The 19,043-nt window shown below is 52.9% G+C and overlaps 1 protein-coding gene across 6 annotated transcripts in view; it reads left to right on the plus strand.

Moving 5' to 3' along the window:
- Positions 1-19,043, plus strand: part of PALD1 (phosphatase domain containing paladin 1) — a 78,003-nt gene that overhangs the window by 51,562 nt on the left and 7,398 nt on the right. For all 6 annotated transcript variants that reach the window (XM_044239693.1, XM_044239695.1, XM_044239694.1 and 3 more), the window contains exons 10-18: positions 97-201; positions 2,513-2,608; positions 3,047-3,175; positions 3,668-3,784; positions 3,881-4,036; positions 4,345-4,527; positions 5,618-5,758; positions 6,001-6,072; positions 8,208-8,348. In XM_044239693.1, coding sequence (XP_044095628.1) covers positions 97-201; positions 2,513-2,608; positions 3,047-3,175; positions 3,668-3,784; positions 3,881-4,036; positions 4,345-4,527; positions 5,618-5,758; positions 6,001-6,072; positions 8,208-8,348 — 1,140 coding nt within the window. The remainder of the gene's footprint in view (positions 1-96; positions 202-2,512; positions 2,609-3,046; positions 3,176-3,667; positions 3,785-3,880; positions 4,037-4,344; positions 4,528-5,617; positions 5,759-6,000; positions 6,073-8,207; positions 8,349-19,043) is intronic.

Below are 19,043 nucleotides of genomic sequence, written 5' to 3' on the forward strand. Positions count from 1 at the left end.
GAAAACCATTCTTTCCCTTTCTCTCCCCTTCCATCTCCGCTGTCTTTCTCCGGCCCTGCTGCCCACCTACCTTCCCTGCCCTGGTCGCGGGCCCAGGTGGACAGAGCCATTGCCGCCTGTGCCGAGCTGCACGACCTGAAGGAGGTGGTCTTGGGATACCCGAGGAAGCTGGAAGGCACCCGGCCTGAGAGCCCAGCCCAGGTGAGGCCTGCAGAGGGCCTGCTTTTGCCCGAGTCTCGTGACCTCATTTTGTGAAAGCTGTGAACCGGCTTCTTTGAGACGGACCTTTCCTGGTGGCTGCTTCTCCCAGAGAAGAGAGGTGCTCCGAGGAAGGGCGGATGGAGTTGCTGGGCCGGCAGGAAGGACGGACAAGGAAGAGGGGAAGTTTACTTTCCCTGGCCAGGTCCCCTCGCTGCAGAATAAACAGGACGGAGGAAGGGGCCGCTGGCAGGGGTGCCGGGGGCCTCTGGAGCCAGAGACTTCCCAGACTGCTCCCGGGTCCCCCTGCTAGTCAGTCCCTTGCTGTTTCCTTGGGTAGGCTGGGGTTCGGTCCAGCCTGCTGCTTCTGGAAGAGCGATGGGCTCTGGGCTATCTCCGCAGCTCTGTCCCTCCCTCTGGGGAGAGGCCATTGTCTTGACAGTGTTTGTGCACAGCATGCGGAAGGAATCTAAGGCCTGCGGAGACTTTTTCTTCTTTGACACTTAAAAAAAATATCTTTCGAAAGTGGTAGTTGGGTATGGAAAATCGAGAAATTGGAGCAGGCAGAAAGTCACCCATCATGCCAGCACAGCTGCTGGGAGCATTTCAGGCCACTTTCCTCCCCATTGCTTTGTTTGTGACATTCTTGGTTCGGGTGCCTCCTGGACATATTTATGCCTGCTTGGAGACCTTCTCCTCAGCCCCCCATGCCATCCCTCTTTTCATCATTGTGGTTCTTGCCGGCTGTGTGACTTCAGCCATCCCTGGCCTGCTAGGTTAAGAGCGTGGCCTCTGGCCTGACCATGTGGGGTCCGGTCCTGACTCTGCCATCTACAGGTGTGTGGACGTAGGCCTGTGCCTCAGTTTCCCCGCTTGTAAAAAGGGAGCCACGAATGATAACCACCCTATAAAGTTGTTGCCAGGATCGGCTGAGAGAAGAGCCCTGATGCCCTTGGAAGGGAGCCTGTTGCAGAGCACGCATCCCTGGGATGTCACTGTCCTGGTTTACTAACCACGCCCCTTGGGTTGGACTGTTGAGTCATTTCCAGTTCCTCACCAGTGTAAATTCTTCTGCAACAAGATAACTTCATGAAAATGAAGCTGTTGTGTATTTAGGATTTTTTTCCCCCTTTGTCTAGATTAGAGGTTAGCAAATGGTGACCTAGGGGCCAAATCCAACCTACCTCGTTTTCGTGAATAAGTTTTTTTTTTTTTTTTTAAAAAGATTTTATTTATTTATTTGACAGAGAGAAATCACAAGTAGGCAGAGAGGCAGGCAGAGAGAGGGGGAAGCAGGCTCCCTGCTGAGCAGAGAGCCCGATGCGGGACTCGATCCCAGGACTCTGAGATCATGACCTGAGCCGAAGGCAGCGGCTTAACTCACTGAGCCACCCAGGCGCCCCGTGAATAAGTTTTATTAGAACACGGACTGGCCCATTCAGTCCCACACTGTCTGTGGCTCTTTCATGCTGCCAAGATGGGCAGGTAAAGCAGAGACCCTAGAATATTTACTGCCTTTCATCGAAGTAGCTGTTTGCCGACCTCTGGCCTAGATTCCTAAAGATGGGGTTCAGTGTAATCAAAGGCCATGACCTTTCTTGCAGGCCTCTCTGAATCTCACTTGCCCTCCAGAAGGTGTACTGACCCAGCCGGTGAACTCTGAGATCCGAAGGTGGAGAGAGGGACTTTGGGATTCTCTCTGACGGCTCATTGCCACCGGCCCAGGCTGGGCTGTGGTTACGAACTTTGTTTGGGGATCCAACTCTCCTTGCCATCAGTGTTATGATTGAGCAAGTCAGCTCATTTCTCAGAACCTCTGTAAAATAAGGGAAAAAATTGTGGCTCCCTTTGAGCACTGTTATGAGGGTCTTTTTGTTTTCTTGTGGAGTGGGTCACAAGTGGGTTCTTAAGGGAGGGCCTCTGGCTTAGAGAAGGGTATTTCTATCCTTGCTTCCTCAACATGATTGCGCACGGCCCTGCATGTTCATGGCTTGGTGCAAAGATGGTGTTGGGGGAAGGGACGGTCCCAGCCTGTCTCTGGGCACAGAACTGGTGGGCGAGGTGGTCCCTGTGTTGACAGCTGGGGTAGTCACCAAGAGCTTCCCCTGGGCCACAGACTAATTGCAGCAAACGGGAGAGGGTTAGATGCTTGGAAGAATTTCCAGCCCAGCAGAAATGTGTTATAAAGGGAGGCGTAGATTGTATCCTGGGGATTTCTGAGGCTTAACTCCTGCCCTTCGAAGGATGGGGACAGGGTGGCTCTGGGAGCCCTGTTTTTACCACCTGGCCCCTCTTCTGGGTCACCTGCTCTTAGGAAAGTTGCAGCCAGCACGGTGTCCGGCAGAGGGCGCTGCAGAGCCTGGAGCGATACTTCTACCTGATCCTGTTTAACTACTATCTCCATGAGCAGGTGGGCAGCGGGAGGGGCACCACCCCTCCTCCTGGGGTCCCTCCAGCCCCGTCCCCCACAGCAGCTGGCATGGGGTTGTTGAGGACCCCTGTGGAGCTGGGGAAGAGAATGGGGACGTCTTTATTGGTCCCAGAGGAAGGTGGGTGTGGGAGGCCCGGAGAGACCCCGATAGAGTGGTGGTCCCAGAGCAGGTCAGGCAAAGGGAGGGCCCACCTCTCTCTGTCCTGGGCCCCAGTCTCTGTACCCCTAGCCGGGGCATCGGGGCCTGGAAGGATCTTGCTTTGGATCTTCTGGTCCTCTTGCACCCCCTCCTCCCTGCCCTGGACCACGATGGATGTCTCTTGGGGCTCTGTTCCCTCCCCCCGGCAGGGTCAGCTGGGAGAGTTTGGGATGGCCTCGTGCCCCTGAACTCCCATCTCTCTCTGCCTCGGGCTGCAGTACCCGCTGGCCTTTGCCCTCAGTTTCAGCCGCTGGCTATGTGCCCACCCCGAGCTGTACCGCCTGCCTGTGACCCTGAGCTCAGCAGGGCCTGTGGCCCCTGGGGACCTCATTACTAAGGGCTCTCTGGTGAGTGTGGCTGGCTGGCTGGGGCAGTGGGAATGAGTGCGGGCTGTCCTCGGGGCTGGTGGGCCCTTGATTCCTGATGGCTTGGATTAAACATCGCCCTCCTTCCCAGGAGACAAAGAGGCGATGGCCTTTGGGCGGCAGACTTCCTGTGATTGATGTGGGGTTGATCTCAGGCCCCAAGAAGCGTTTGCAGCTTTGGCCACTGGTGTTGTTCCCTCTCATCATTCTCGAACCCACGTGCTGCAGGCGAGGAGGCAGGAGGCCTGGTTTGGATGTCTTTGCCACCAGCCTCTCATTGTAGAGCCTTACGACTCTCCTCTGGAGGGTGGGCACTATCGCCTTTCTCCCTGCTGGGGTGGTGAAGCGCCCAGTGTGCTAATGTGCTTCGTGGACTGTAAAGTGCTGGTGTCTGCCCTCGCCTGCCCCACCTTGGGCCAGGCTCTGAAGCTCAGTCATCTGCTGGGGGTCCCAGGCTTGCTGCTCTCCCCACAGGGGGCGGACGACCTCATCTCCCCAGATGCTCTCAGCACCGTCAGAGAGATGGATGTGGCCAACTTCCGCCGTGTACCCCGCATGCCCATCTATGGCACGGCACAGCCCAGCGCCAAGGTAACCACCCCAGGGGCCCCAGGTCCACTCATGGGGTCAAGGGGGGGGTAGTGGTTGAGCCCTTTCACTGATGGACCACTGATGGTCTCCCTCCAGGCCCTGGGGAGCATCCTGGCCTACCTAACCGATGCCAAGAGGAAGCTCCGGCATGTCATGTGGGTCAACCTGAGGGAGGAGGCCGTGCTGGAGTGTGACGGGCACACCCACAGCCTGCGGTGGCCTGGGCCCCCCATGGCCTCCGACCAGCTTGAGGTGAGGCCCTCCTGCCCTCTGCACACCCCCACCTTGGAGGCCTTCTGGGAAATTGGTCCTGGAGAATCTTCAGAAGGTCCCAGGCTCCTCTTGTAAATGGAGAAACTGAGGCCGCAGGAGGAGCAGACTCAGGGAGTGGCTGATTTGGGACTCCTACTTTGGTCATCTCCCTGGCTCTGACCCCTGAGGCTCAGGAAGGGGCAGGAGTCCACCTGAAAGCCAGGACCTGTCCTGGCCATGGCAGGCTCTGGCCTTCGGGGCTGGCCTGGAAGCTGCCTCAGTGGCACCTTTGTCCCACCTTTCTCTAGAACCTGGAGTCCCAGCTGAAGGCCCACCTGAGTATGCCTCTCCCAGGCCCTGGGGGTCCAGCGACCCGTAGGTTCCAGACATGCCGCACCTTGCAGGAGGTCTTCGCCCAGCACCGAGGGGCCTACCCTGGCCTCACTTACCACCGCATCCCCCTGCCGGACTTCTGCGCCCCCTGCGAGCAGGTGAGGGGGCTATGTGGGCTGGGCCCCTGGGGAGTCAGAGCAGGCCCTCTCCCACCCCTGCTCTGGCCTGGGCCGTGTCTGTGGGCACAGATCCCCCCAGGGACTGAGTGCTTGTTCCACGAGCCTCCAGTGGCTCACTCACTCCTTTCCAAGGTTCAAGTCCGGGGGTGTGTATGCATGTCTGTGTTTATTCTGTGTCTCAGGTGTGTGTGTGGGGGAAGTGTACCCACGTTGTCTGTAGCGAATGTGCGTCTGTGGGGGAAGCGTGTTTGGAGTGTGTGTGGGTGTCCTGTGGAGCGTGTACATGTATGTGGTGGATGGGTTGGTCTAGAATCCGACGGACATCTTGTCTTTCCCGGGGGGTATGTGGCAGGTGTCTCTGGGGAACTGTGTGGTGTGGTGTGTGTGTAGTGGGGTTGTGGGGTGCTTGTGTGTGTCCAAGGTTGTTTGTGTGCTGTGTGTGTGATCTCTGTAGGATTGTGTCTTTGTGTAGTGTGTGTTTTAAGGTCCGTGGGTACGTCTGTGGTGCGTGTGGCCAGCCCTTACTGCATGCGGGTCGCTGTGATACATCTGTTGTTCAGGTGGTGTGTCTGTGCGGGGTGCATGTGGGGACAGCTGACCGCAGCCTGGAAGGGGCGGCCTCCGGGGCTGGTAGGTCCTGCCGCTGTGGGTCTGGTTGCCTGTTGTTTGTCGCCCCCTGGTGGACCCATGCTGCGGGGATCAGCTGAGGTCGGACCCCTGCCCTCAGGCTGGGACCTGAGTGGGGTCCCTCTCAGGCAAGCAGCGGGGCTGGGGGTCCCTGCGCATCCTTGGGGGATGAGCACGTGGGTGTGGCATACACATCTTTTGTGTCCTGCCTGGTGGAGGGTGTCTGTGCGGGGGTGGGGGGTGGATGGGTGGGTGCCTGGGGGAAGAGGGGATGACACACCTGGGATAAGGGGTAGGGGTGGCTGTTTATAAGCATGCCGTTTTGTACCTGGCTGTCCCACCACGGCTGCTTTGGGATTGCCACTAGGAGGGGCGGGCCACGTCTGGAGTCTGCTTCCTGCAGCACTGGCTGCCTGACTTGGACCCTGGTCTCCCCACGCAGGATTTTGACAGGCTGCTTGAAGTTGTACGGGCTGCCCTTGTGAAGGACCCGGGCACTGGCTTCGTGTTCAGCTGCCTCAGTGGCGAGGGCCGGACCACGACTGCCATGGTGGTGGCTGTGCTCGCCTTCTGGCACATCCAGGTATGTGTGGCTTGTCCTGTCCTGCCTGCACAGGGCAGAGTGCTACTTGGCCCCTGGGACCCTGGTTGTGGCAGGAGCGTGTCGGGAACAGGGATGGTGCATGGCATGGTCCCAGAGCCTGTCCCATCAGTCCTGGGCAGAGGGCTTTGGGACCGGCAGACCCCTGGCAAGGGGTTCCTCAGGTTGGGGAGGTGGCCATTTGGATGGACGTGCTCCCTGTCCCAGCAGCTGTCCTCCCTCAGGGCTTCCCCGAGGTGGGCGAGGAGGAGCTCGTGAGTGTGCCTGATGCCAAGTTCACCAAGGGCGAGTTTGAGGTGAGCACACCCCACAGGGCCCCCTGGGGACCCCTGGGTGAGGGGAGAGGGCTGACAGTTCTGGGGGATCTTCAGAGCTCCTCTTACTTACATCACCTTCTCCCATGTCATCATCTCCGTGCTCCCCTGCTCCCATTTCACAGATGAGAAAACCAGAGCACAGGTCAGCTTGGGCTCTTGAAGAAGAGGGGGCGCCACTTGGCCCTGCCACTGGGCTGTTGTGTGCCCTAGGGGAGGCCTTGGCCACATTTTGTCGGATGGCACTGATGACTGCCTCATAGGCGCCAGGGCCCCAGCTGTGGCTGGTAACCTTGATGCCGGGCTGTGGCCTGTCCCACCTCACCCCTGTTTCAGTCCAGGGCACTGGGTGGACAACTGCTCACATTTCTGATTTAGTCACCCCCGTATTGTGCACCTGCCACATGTCATCACCACAGACACCCTGCACGCAGGCAGCGGGTCCCTATCTTTTGGGGGTTGCTCAGAGCCTGCATGGGGCTCTCTGCTGTTGGTGCTGTGGCCATTTGGCCACACAACATTCCCCTCCCCTACTGTCCCTGCTGTCACCCTGGCCCTTGCGTGCTCCCTCAAACTTACCAAACTCCCTCAGCTTCTCGGCCTTTGCATCTGCTCTTCCGTCTCCTGAAACTCCCCTCTTCCTTCTCACTGATTTGCTGGTTCTTAGATTTTTATTTTTTCATTGTGGTAAAATGTACATACCATATAGTTGACCATTTTAAGTGTCTTTAAGCGTATAGTTCTGTGGCATTGAGTACATTCACTTTGTCGTGCAACCATTATCACCATCCATCTCCAGAACTTTCTCTTCATCGCAAACCGACCATACCCATGAAACAGTCCGCAGCTGCTACTGACTACTGTTCTACTTTTTGTCTCTGTGGATTTGACTGTTCCCCATGCCTCATACAAGTAATATCACCCAGTATTTGTCCCTTTGTGTCAAGTCTGTGTCATTTAGCATCATGTCCTCCGGGTTGAGTGTCTTTTCGCTTTCATTCCTTTTCAAGGCTGAGTAGTATTCCCTTGTATGTATGGACCATGTTTTGTTTATCCACTCATCTGACGGTGGACACTTGCATTAATGTCACCCTCTGGCGACTGTGAGTCATGCTCCTATGAACATGGGAGCCCAAATACCTGTCTGGATATCTGTTTGCAGTTTCAGAGGTAGAATTGCTGGATTGTACAGTAACCTGCTTGATTTTTAAATGGCGGCCATATTGTCGTTTGTGGCAGTAGCACCATTTTACGTTCCCACCGGCAAAGCACAAGAGGTTGAGTTTCTCCATGTTTTTGCCAACACTTGTTGTCTTCTGTTCTGATAGTAGCTGTCCTGGTGGATGTGAGGTGATACCTCGTGGTTTTGAGTCGTATTTCCCTGATGACGAGTGATGCTGAGCATCTTTCCAGATGCTCGTTGACTGCCTGCATGTCTTCTGTGAGGAAATGTCTGTTCACGTTCTTTGCCCATTTCTGATATGGTTTGTTTTGTTGCCGAGTTACAGAAATTTTAAATATATTCTGGATATCAATCCCTCAGTAGGTACACGATTTGCAAATATTTCCTTTCATTCTGTCAGTTGCCTTTTTATGGTGTTGATGGTGTCCTTTCTTTGGTTGCCTGTACGTCTGATGGCCTGTCCAAGAAGTCACTGCCACATGCGATGTCATGGAGTTTTCCTCTGTATTTTCTTCTGCCAGTTCTATGGTTTTAGCCCTGGTTTAGGTCTTTGATCCATCTTAAGTTAACTCTTAACTTAAGAGTGAGAGGCGCCTGGGTGGCTCAGTGGGTTAAAACCTCTGCCTTTGGCTCAGATCATGATACCAGGGTCCTAGGATTGAGCCCCACATCGGGCTCTCTGCTCAGCAGGGAGCCTGCTTCCCTTCCTCTCTCTGCCTGCCTCTCTGCCTACTTGTGATCTCTGTCAAATAAATAAATAAAAAATATTTAAAAAACTGTAAAAAAATCTGCATGTGAATATCCAGTTTTCTCAGCACCACTTGTGGAGTGGGCCTTGAGGGAGCCCTTTGTGTGGGGTGAGCCTGTTACTGGGGCTGGAGGCCCCACCTACCTCCCCCCTCCCTTAGTTTTCTCTGTGCTCTCCTGGCCCCAGGTGGTGATGAAGGTGGTGCAGCTGCTGCCTGACGGGCACCGAGTGAAGAAGGAGGTAGATGCAGCCCTGGACACGGTCAGTGAGACCATGACGCCCATGCACTATCACTTGCGGGAAATCATCATCTGCACCTACCGCCAGGTGAGCCTCGCCCCTACCCAGGTGTCCCACCCCAGTGCGCAGCGAGCTTGGGGCTGACTGGACATGAGGTAGCTAGGGCTCCCGTGGGACCTTCATCAGTTCTGTTACTCCTTCACCTTTTGGAAGTGACCTGTGAAATGGAAATAGCCCGACCCTGGCTCACCCTGGCTTGATTCAGGGAGTGCTTGGTGAGGTATGTGTGTCAGGGATGATCAGAGCGTGTGACAACTGTGGCAGCCCTGGAACTGGTCAGGGATGTGGCCAGTCAGAACCAGCACTCCATCCTGACCCCTGTGGTGCCAGGTGTTAACCCTTCAGGTTCTGGGTCATGGGGGGCACTGAGGGTCCCGGGCAGGAGTCAGGTAGCTAGATGGGGCCACTCCAGGGCTTGGCACGTGGCCATATAACGACTGGCAGGGCACCCGTTTAGTGTTTTAACGGCTGATGCTGCGTGACTGCTCAGGACCTATGTATGTCTGCACTACCCGGGAGCTGGGGTGGCTCCCAGATTGACCTCCTCCTTTAAAAATTATGTTTGGGTGACTCATTAAACGATAGCAATGAAAATGTTTCCATAAATTTACAAACTTTCTGTAAAAGCCCAGAGTTTCAGCCTATTTAGAAAAAAGTGTGTTGTTCCATTAGCTATCGGTGGGGCTCTGTCGTACACAGCTCTCCTGGCTCAGTCAGATGATTTGACATTACCTTCTGGTAACCATGTTCACCCATTCCCATTCCAGAGGCTAGGCTTCTGTTGACCTCAGCGGTGGGAGGATAGGGATCCATGAGCCCCACGCAGGGCTCCCTGGTGCAGGGGTGATGGGGTGGGGTGGGGGTCTAACAGAAGGAAGATGTAGAGTCATTCCCCAGTATGGCCGCTAGGTGGCCTTAGTGAGCTGAGCCTGGGTCAAATTCTCAAAGAGGCTGAAGAGCAGAAGGCCTTCATTCTCTTATCTGGTCCTTTTCACCCCGGTAACACACTTGTTTCACATGGGAGCTTTAAAACATTCCCATGCCTGAGTTCCATCCATAAAGTCTAACTTACTAGGTCTCCTTGGGGGGCCAGAATGTGGGTGTTTTTTGTACATTTCCGGTGATTGTAATGCATAGTCAAGGTTGAGAACCATCTCATCTAAGCGGGAGTCCCCAGCTGCGGTAAGTTTCAAGATCACTTGAGGGGCCCGTTCTGGGCTGGGCTCGAGTTCTGAGTTTCTGATTCCATAGGTCTGTAAATCTCTTAGATGAGGCTATGCTCCTGGTTGGGGGCCCCTTCTGGGGGATTTGCTGCAGCCAAGTCTCACCCTTTTGCTGTCTTCTAAATGACAGCTTTATGGAGATAGAATTCACATACCATACAAAACAATTATTTAAAGTACAATTCCCCGGTTTTTAGTACATTCCAAGAGCTATGTAGCCATCATCACAGCCAGATACAGAACATTTTCATCGCCCCATTTCATCCTCTCCCAACCCTAGGCAGCTGTGAATCTGCTTTCTGCTCTATGGATTTGCCTATCCTGGACGTTTCATAAAAATGGAATCACGCACCATATGGTCCTCATGACCAGTTTCTTTCACTCAACCCAATGTGTTCAAGTTTCATCTGTGTTCTAACCAGGATCATAACTTCATTCCTTTTTTGTGACTAATATTCTATTGTATGTATATATCACATTCTGTTTTTGGTGTCATGCCTAATCTAAACTCATGAGAATTCACCTCTAAGAGGTAAGTAGTTTTCTTCTAAGAGTTTTGTAGTTGTAGCTCTTACATTTAGTCTTTGATTCATCTTGAGTTAATTTTTATATATGGTGTGAGGTAGAGATCCAACTTCATTCTTTTGTATATAGATATCCAGTTGTCCTCGCACATCTGTTGAAAAGACAGTTCTTTCCCCCACTGAATTATTTTGATACCTCTAAAAAAAAATCCATTGACTGTAAATATGAGGGCTTATAGAACTTTTAATCCTGTTCCATTGATCTGTTTGTGTGTTCTCTGCCAGTACTATGCTGTCTTGATTACCCTAGTATTGTAGTGAATTTTGAAATTAGGAAATGAATTCTCCCAGTATGCCTTTTTCAGAACTATTTTTTCAGAACTTCTTTTTCAGAACTATTTTGGCTATTCTGGGTCCCTTGTATTTCCATATGAATAGGAATTAGGATTAGCTTGCTAATTTCTGAGCAACAAAAAAAAAAAAGCCAATTGAGATTTTGATAGGGATTTCAATGCAGATCAATCTGGGGAGTATTGCCATCTTAACAATAGTTCTTTTGATAAATGAACGTGAAATGTCTTTACATTCACATAGGACTTCTTTGCTTTTTTACAAGATATTTTATAGTTCCAGAGTGTGAGTTTTACACTTCTTATATTAAATTGATTCATAAGTAACTTACTGCTTTTGTGCTATTGTAAATGGAGTTAATTTCTCAATTTCATTTTTTAGTTTGTTCATGGTTACTATATAGAGATACAATTGACATTTGTATATTGATCTTCTATCCTGCATCTTTGCTAAATTAATTCATTAGTCTTCATACTTAGTGAATTTTTTTAGGATTTTCTATTTAAAAGATCGTGTCATATGCAAATAGAGATAGTTTTGCTTCTTCCTTTCTAATTTGGGTGCCTTTTATTTAATTTTCTGGCTTAACTGATCTGGCTAGATCCTCCAGTGGAATGTTAAGCAAAGTTAGCTAGCAGAGACACCCCCCTCTATTTCCTGATCTTAGGGGGAAAGCTTTCAGCCTTTCACATTAAATCTGATTTTAACTGGCTTTTTCTTTCTTTCTTTCTTTTTTTAAAGATTTTTTTATTATTTATTTGCCAGAGAGAGAGAGAGAGAGCACACACAAGCAGGCAGAGAGACAGTCAGAGGCAGGGAGAGAAGCAGGCTCCTAAAGATTTTTTTATTATTTATTTGCCAGAGAGAGAAAGTACACACAAGCAGGCAGAGAGGCAGGCAGAGGCGGGGAGAGAAGCAGGCTCCCTGCCAAGCAAGGAGCCCGATGCGGGATTCAATCCTAGGACCCCAGGATCATGACCCGAGCCGAAGGCAGCGGCTTAACCAACTGAGCCACCCAGGCGTCCCTCCTTTTTTTTTTTTTTTAAGATTTTATTTATTTATTTGGCAGAAAGAGATCACAAGTAGGCAGAGAGACAAGCAGAGAGAGAGAGAGAGAGGGAAGCAGGCTCCCTGCTGAGTGGAGAGCCCTATGTGGGGCTTGATCCCAGGACCTTGGGATCATGACCTGAGCCGAAGGCAGAGGCTTTAACCCACTGAGCCACCCAGGTGCCCTAACTGACTTTTTCATAGATCCTCTTTATCAGCTTGAGAGAGTTCCCTTCCATTTTTAGTTTATTGAATCTGTTTTTTTCTTTTAATGAGGAGATGTTGACTATTGTTAGATGCTTTTCCATATCTGTTGAGATGATTATCATGGTTTTTGCCCTTTATTCTATTGATATGGTGTTATTTTAATTGAACTTTAGGTGTTAAACCAACCTTGCATTCTGGGATAAATCCTACTCAGTCATGGTGTGTATCTTTTTATGTTGTTAGATTTGGTTTGTCGAGGATTTTTGTGTCAGATTCATAAGAGATCTTGGTCTCTTTTGTCTTTGTTCGGTTTGGCATTAGGGTCCTGCTGGCCTCACAGAATGTGACTGTCTCAATTTTGCAGATGAGACCGAAACCTCAAGAAGGGAGAGGTCATCATACGTGCATTAGTCAGTTCGGGCTGCCACAATAAAATACCACAACCACATGGCTTAAACAACAGAAATTTATTTTCTCACATTGCGGAGACTGGAAAGTCCAAGGTGAAGGTTCTGACCGATTTGTTTCCAGAGAGCACTCTCACCGTACTTGTACACAGCGACCTTCTCTCTGTGTCCTCCCACGGCCTTTCCTGGCTGCCTGGATATGGACAGATGGTGGGATGGGAGAGAGAGAGAGGGAAGGGGCTGTCTGATATCTGTTCTTATAAGGACACTAACCTTAGAGATCCTAGAACAAAGAAAGAGCTAAAAGCAGCCTCAATCCCAGTAGCTGGGATTCATGAGGTCAGTTTAAAACAGGGAAGGACCTTTCTAGGGTTGCCAGTATATAACCTTGCTAAATGTGTCCGTTTTAAGGAAAGGAGAGATGGAAGGAAAGAAAGAAGCAACAATTTAAAAACCTAACTACCATATACATGGTTGACATTTCATTAAAAAAAGGGTATTTTAGGGGTGTCTGGGTGGCTCAGTGGGTTAAGCCGCTGCCTTCGGCTCAGGTCATGATCTCAGGGTCCTGGGATCGAGTCCCGCATCGGGCTCTCTGCTCAGCAGGGAGCCTGCTTCCCTCTCTCTCTGCCTGCCTCTCCATCTACTTGTGATTTCTCTCTGTCAAATAAATAAATAAAATCTTTAAAAAAAAAAAAAAAAGGGTATTTTAATACCAGAAAGGTAGAATGGATATGATCTGGGAGTAGAATAGACATGATCTCAGAGTACAGTCCTTGAACAGATTTATGTTTCTAAGTTCCTGTGGACCCTTGCAACTGGTTATGGACCCAGATTTAGGAATCACAGCTTTTGGTGACCAGGCCCCTATATCCTTTAGAGAGAAAAGGCAGATTGTCTTTCCTCCAAGGTCACCCTGCACTTGACCTGGCCTGGCTAGACCCAGAGCGTATGTCCTGCTAAGATCAGGATGGCCTGAGCTGCCCCAGCTGCCTTAAGATTAGAAGGGGCCTCTGGCCTGCTCTGTGCATGCCTATGTGTGGACTCTGGAATGGCTGGCTTGTTCTGGGCTGATGGGCAGAAGGAATGTGGGTGTGGGAGTTGGAGGAGCCTGGGTTTCAATAGCCATCTTCATCCTCTCTGACCGCCTGTGTCCCCACCTGACAGGCAGGACCGATACTGCTTCCTGGCAGGGCTGTGTGTGAAAAGGACACAAGGGACCAGCAGTACAGGGCTGACACACAACAAGTGTTTGAAATGGGAGGGCTCTGAGGATCCCTGTAGGGCCAGAGTGTCCCGTGATGTCCTGTAGCTTCAGAATCCCCACAGAGACCCTCAGGTTTCAGCGCTAAAGAAGTTACAGAGCATTTGTCCCCTCTGCTGACAGATGAGCTAGAGAGCGGTTTTCTAGGGCCCCATGGGCGTCGCTCTCAGAGCGGGGCTGAGAGGCGAAGAGCCTCGCTCCCAGACCTCAAGCCTCTAAAAGTTACTCCAAACTGCCCCAGCACCTGGTCCGTGTTTAGATTTTCTCAGTGGTCTCCCAGAGTCTTTCTGCGGTTGGATCAGGATCCAGATCAGAACCACAGATCACATGTGGCTGATGTGGCCCGTGGAGCCCAGGGCTGCTCTTCTCCCTCTCCTTCCCCTGAAGTGTAACCCCAGAGGGAAGCAGGTTGCTTACTAGATAGCTGCGGTCTGGACCTGGCTGGTCGCACCCCGAGCTCTAACTAATCACGGGTGATGCCATGGGCTTCCACAGCGGTACAGAAGGCCCCGTGGTGTCTCTTGGGACCGAGCAACTGCTGGAGGTCGTCCCCTGGATTCTTTATTTCACTGAGGGTTTGCAAAATGCTGATACGCTGGTGCTCTCATTCCCCCTCCGTTAGCTAACTCATTCATTCCAGAAAGATACTCCCTGCCGAGGTGTGGCAGAGGCAGGAAGGCAGGGCCTCGAGCTTGGTTTTTCACTGGACTTGCTCGTGTTAAAGTAGGTTTGCAAGGTGTGCTTCTCTAAAGCCCAGGGGAAGGATGTTGGGTTCGGGGAGTTTCTGTTCTTCCAGACTCGGATTTGGAGCCTGTCATGTGGGTCTGGGTGACTGGGGTGGTCTGGGAGAAGGAAGATGGAGGGGCTCCTGAGGGGAGGCTGGGAGTTGCCAGAGGCCAGGGCTGGAGGCCAGGGGACCCAGCCTCCACTTGTCCCGACTCAGAAACAGTGTGGGAGGTGCCCCCACGAGGCTCACTGAGCATTTTCACTTCCACGGTCTGGCTCAATCCTCACTTGTATCTGTGCCTGAGGAAGGGGAGGCTGTACCTCATGGCCATGTGTGCATTTGAGGAAGGGAGGCCCTGGGCTTGCCCAGGAACCCATAGCTGGTGGATGGCAGGAGGAGCGCGAGACCCCAGGCCCGGACTTCCAGGTCGGGCCCTCTCTGCCCTGCCGCCCAAGTTGGAGGACAGTTTCGGCTCCTTCCTACCTCAAGCCCTGCTGCTTCCGGGGTTGGGGGAAGCAGAACTAGAAGCCATAATCCGTGCTCTTGGCCCGAGGCAGCCAGAGGACAAGAGCACATCGCGGACTTGGGTCATAAACACAGAGGGAGGCATGGGACTGCAGCTGCACACCCATTTTCCTCAGAGACGGGCCTTCCCTTGTATGGCAGTCTTGGCCCCCCTCTCTGCCTAGGCTCATCCCAGGCAGCCCAGCGATGTGTCCTCCACTCTCTAGAGTGCAGTGACCTAATCTGCCTTATGTGTGTGAGGGGGCCAGAATGCTCAGGGCATTTTAAAAACCACCTCAAAAAGAAAAAAGAAAGAGAAAGCTCTTTGAACTAAGCCACTCTGTGAGGTGGCGATAGAGGTGACAAGGCTGGGCCCCAGCCCACAGTGGGGACACCATCTGGTGAATTAGTTGTTTCCTGCTGGGCCTAGAAAGGGAAAAATATTTGTGACAGAAACTCAGGTCAGGGCTCCTGGAGGAAGTCCTGCTAGAATCATTAATGCCAGCGGCCTTTTCCTTAGCTTTGGCTGATGACGTTAATTCTTAGTGTACTGTGTTTTGAACAGTCTGATGTGTCTCCCTTCTGTCCCTTCAGAAGGAGTTTGAAGAAGAACTGAGATAAAAGTAGCCACACAGAGAAGAATAAAATGTCCTTTGGTCTTGAAATGAGATTTCGTCTATAAATCTCTAACTTTGAACAGTGCTTTTTGAGTTTTCTAAGAACTTACTCTTTTGTCTCCCTTGGTCCTTGGGGCGGCTGGTGAGGAGGTGACGGTAGGTTTCACTAGACCATTTTCCCGAGGAGGACACTGAGGCCTAACGACACCGTGATCAGCTCGAAGCAGGACCAGAACCCGTCTCCCAACACCTCAGCCTGTGTTCCTTTCCTCCATGACAGCCATGACCCAGGGGGCAGTCTTGTGGTGGAAAAAGGAAGGGGCCAGTGAGGAAGCCACCAGGGCCTACCACATGCGCTGCCCTGGGTTGGTGCCGAGTTGCCAAAACGTCAGAGATTTAGCTCGGTGCCCCCCCCCCAAAAAGGTGTTATCTTCAGAAGAATACAGATCCCAGGTGGGGTCTTCTCTCAGTCTCTCCGCGACTCTGGCTTGGCCAAAGTCGTTCCCTGAAGACCTCATTCCAGTAGGTAATGTGTCTCCAGGGCCTGGGTCGTGCAATTAGAGCGGCTTTGGAATGCTGTAAACTGTCACAGAAAATATGATGGAAGGAAGAGTTGCTCGGGTGGACGAGCGGCTGCTCGGACGGTGTGTGCTTGTGTGTGTGTGCGTGTGCGTGTGCGTGTGTGTAGGGCACGTGTTCTCAGACCTGATTCCTCTCTTGCTTTCCCCTCCTTCCCATGGTATGGCTGAGCCGGAACGATCTTCTCCCTCCAGGGCGACCTCCTGCTTTAACCCTGCCGCAGCCATGCCCCGCCCACCTGCCCTGAGCTTGGCCCTAGGTGTCCCCCTGGAGGCTTGGAGCTCTCTGTGCTTCGGGAGAGGTCTCCGTCTCAGCCCATACACTCCCCAAGGAGACCCGCCTTTGTGCTCACTGCTGCCCCTGTTAGCCTTCTGGTTATCCCCCCCGGGGTGCCTCTTTCTGCTGCTCGTCTCTCTTCTGCTGCTGGGCCAGGGCTCATCTCTGACCGCTTGACCCCCAGACCCCGCCTGGGGCAAGTAGGGCTCCACAGATGTCTGGTCAGTGAGCAGACCAGTGAGCCGAAGCCTGAATAAGTCACCGTGTGATTAAATAGGAAAACTGACTCCTACCCTTCCTTGTACCATTTTGTTCTTTGTCCACGTTGTTGGTCTGCCAGGAGAGGGCGCTCTTCTCTAGCCGCCCAAAATGCCGAGTCGGTGTGGGAAGCCCCGAGTTCTGGCCAGGGCTCTGCTAGGAGCTCCTTGCATAGCCCTGGGTGGATTGCTTTGGCCTCTCTGGGCCTTTCCTTTGCCACCTGTCACCTGGGGTCACTGTTGCTTCTCCAGCTGCCTATAAGAGTGGCAGTGAGCACAGCTTGTTTCCAAGGTTAAGTGAGAGTGGGGTGTGTAGGGTGCCGTGGGCGGGGGAGCTGGGACACCTGGCCAGTTCACTAGCTTACGTACAGGGCAGTGGGCTCCCGAGGGCTGTCTTGGCACCGCATCCCAGAGCCTGGCCTAGGAGTAAATGACGTTTGGGGAATGAAGGGTGCACAGAGAAGTCTGTGTTGCCAGGTTTAGTACCTTCCTGCTTTGAAAGTACTGAATAAAATGTGTTCTTTGGGGGCACCTGGTTGGCTCAGTTGATTAAGCATCTGCCTTTGGCTCAGGTCATGACCCCAGGGTCCTGGGATCGAGCCCCACATCAGACTCCTTGCTCGGTGGGGAGCCTGCTTCTCCCTCTGTCTCTCCCCCGCTTGTGCTCTCTCTCATGCTCATGCGCGTGCTCTCTCTCAAGTAAATAATTAAATCTTTAAAAAAAATGTTTTGTTTTGTTTGGAAAACTGGCTACTTGTCTATGGACCAAGGGCCATTTTCTCTCTTCTGGGGACGAGGTGTAGAAAGCATCCTTGTGCTCGAGGCCCTGGGACAGGCCAGAGGATGGAGTTTGCAGGGACTCCTAGAAAGCCTCTGGAAGGAGGCGGCACTGATTGCTTGAGAGCCAGTGTCTGACAGGGAGAGGGCAGCACTGGGCTTTGAGAAGGATAGGCGGGTCGGCGCTCTGGGACCTCGCCCCTTAGAGACTAGCCGTCTTCAAGGGCTGCCTGCCGCCTGCTCAGCTGGACAGCAGAGGCCACCAGGCCATCTGTGCTCATTGCTATGAGTAGGTCAGGGAAAGGGCAGCAGGTGGACCCCAGGAACGAAGGTGTCTTCTGGTTGGGACTGACTCAGGCCCTGAGCCTGGCCTCGCTTGCCCTTCTTGTTTCTCTCCTTGGGCTCTGGTTTTCCCATGGCCTGGGCTGCGTCCAGCCCTCCATGCGATCTGGCAGGTCAGCTCATCTCTTTGACCTCGGTCGCCCCTTCTGAAAAGCAGAAGGGTTGATGTAGGTAAGCCCGGGCTGTCTGTGATGCCGGGCTTGATAAAAATGGGGGATCGAAGTATTTGGCAAACATTTCTGGTAGGCCTCCTGAGTGCCAGGCACTGTGCTAGGTCTGGAGATGCCTCGTGGACAGCCCAGGGAAGTTCCTGCCTGTGTGGAACCCTCACTTCAGGGAGGGAGACACACGAGGAACAAGACACAGGTCAACGTCACATTGTGTCCGGTCGGGATGCGTCTGTGGGGTTAAGGGGATTGCAGTTTTACATGGGGTCTGGCTCAGGAAGGGGCTTGATGAAAATGTGCCATTTGAACACAGACCTGAGGGGGTGAGGGAGATCCATGCCAACATCTGGACAGAGGGATACGGCAGGTGCAAAGGCCCTGAGGTGGGGGCTTCCTGGTATGTTTGAGGAGCAGGAGAGGAGGTCAGAGGTTACAGGGGCAGGGGGCAGGCAGAATGGGGCCTGGTCTGGGATTGCACAGTCGATTACACAGATGTTGGCTTCTACTCTGAGCATCAGTGGGGGCTTGTGGAGCGGGTTGAGCAGAGGAGCAAATGTAAGGTTCTAGCCCACTTACTCTGGGGCTGTGTTGGGAATAGTCTGCAGGAGTGGGGTGAGGGGGACCAGGAAGGCCAGTCAGGGACTGTCACTGAGGTGACCCGGCTTGGGCTGAGGTGATAAAGAGGCGAGCAGCAGCTGGCAGTGTTCAAAGCAGTTGATGAGATGCCCTGACTGGTTGGCTGTAGGGCTGAGAAAGGGCGAAGTTAGGACGGAAGACCAGGTTTTGGCCTGAGCAGCGGGAAGAATGGACGTTAAGATGGGCAGACTGTCCAGCAGGTTTTGGGAAAGCTCAGGAGGTTCACCTGGGACATGTTTTGTGAGTGTGAGAAGTTGGTTTGATATCTACCTAGAGCTCTTCAGCGTGGTGGTGCACTCGGAGTCTCCATTCAGCCCGGAGTCTGGATTCCCGGAGGTGGAGGTGCACGTGTGGGGTCCCCAGTGTCCTGTCTGAACTCTAGGTTCCAGGGGGGCACTGGAAACATGAGAGTGGCTAAGCTGGCCTGGGTGCCTGCCGCGTGCACCCAGAGGCTGGTCTGTGTCCTGACACTGATATTCGGGGTGTTAGGGAGGACGCAAGTTGTAAACCTCGTTATAATCAGATGCCTGTCCCCAGGATTGTTTTCAAGACTGATCATTCCTTGGGGAGCAGAGGAGACCGAGAACGCTGGAGCACTCAGAGCAGGCTTCAGGAGAGCCGGGTCTCAGCCTGGGCCTGGAGCGCTGAGCGGAGCAGGGCCAGGCCTGGTGGAAGGGAAGGGCTTTCCAGGCAGAGGGAAGGCAGGGGGTCAAGGTACAGAAGCAAGAGTGAGGCGGGGCGTGGTTGAGCTTGAAGCCCACAGGGCCCAGAGGGGTCAGAGAGCTGGGCATTTGGAATTTGTGTCCCAGCTGGGAAC

Source organism: Neovison vison, chromosome 2 (genome assembly GCF_020171115.1).
Source record: "Neovison vison isolate M4711 chromosome 2, ASM_NN_V1, whole genome shotgun sequence".
Lineage (NCBI taxonomy): Eukaryota > Metazoa > Chordata > Mammalia > Carnivora > Mustelidae > Neogale > Neogale vison.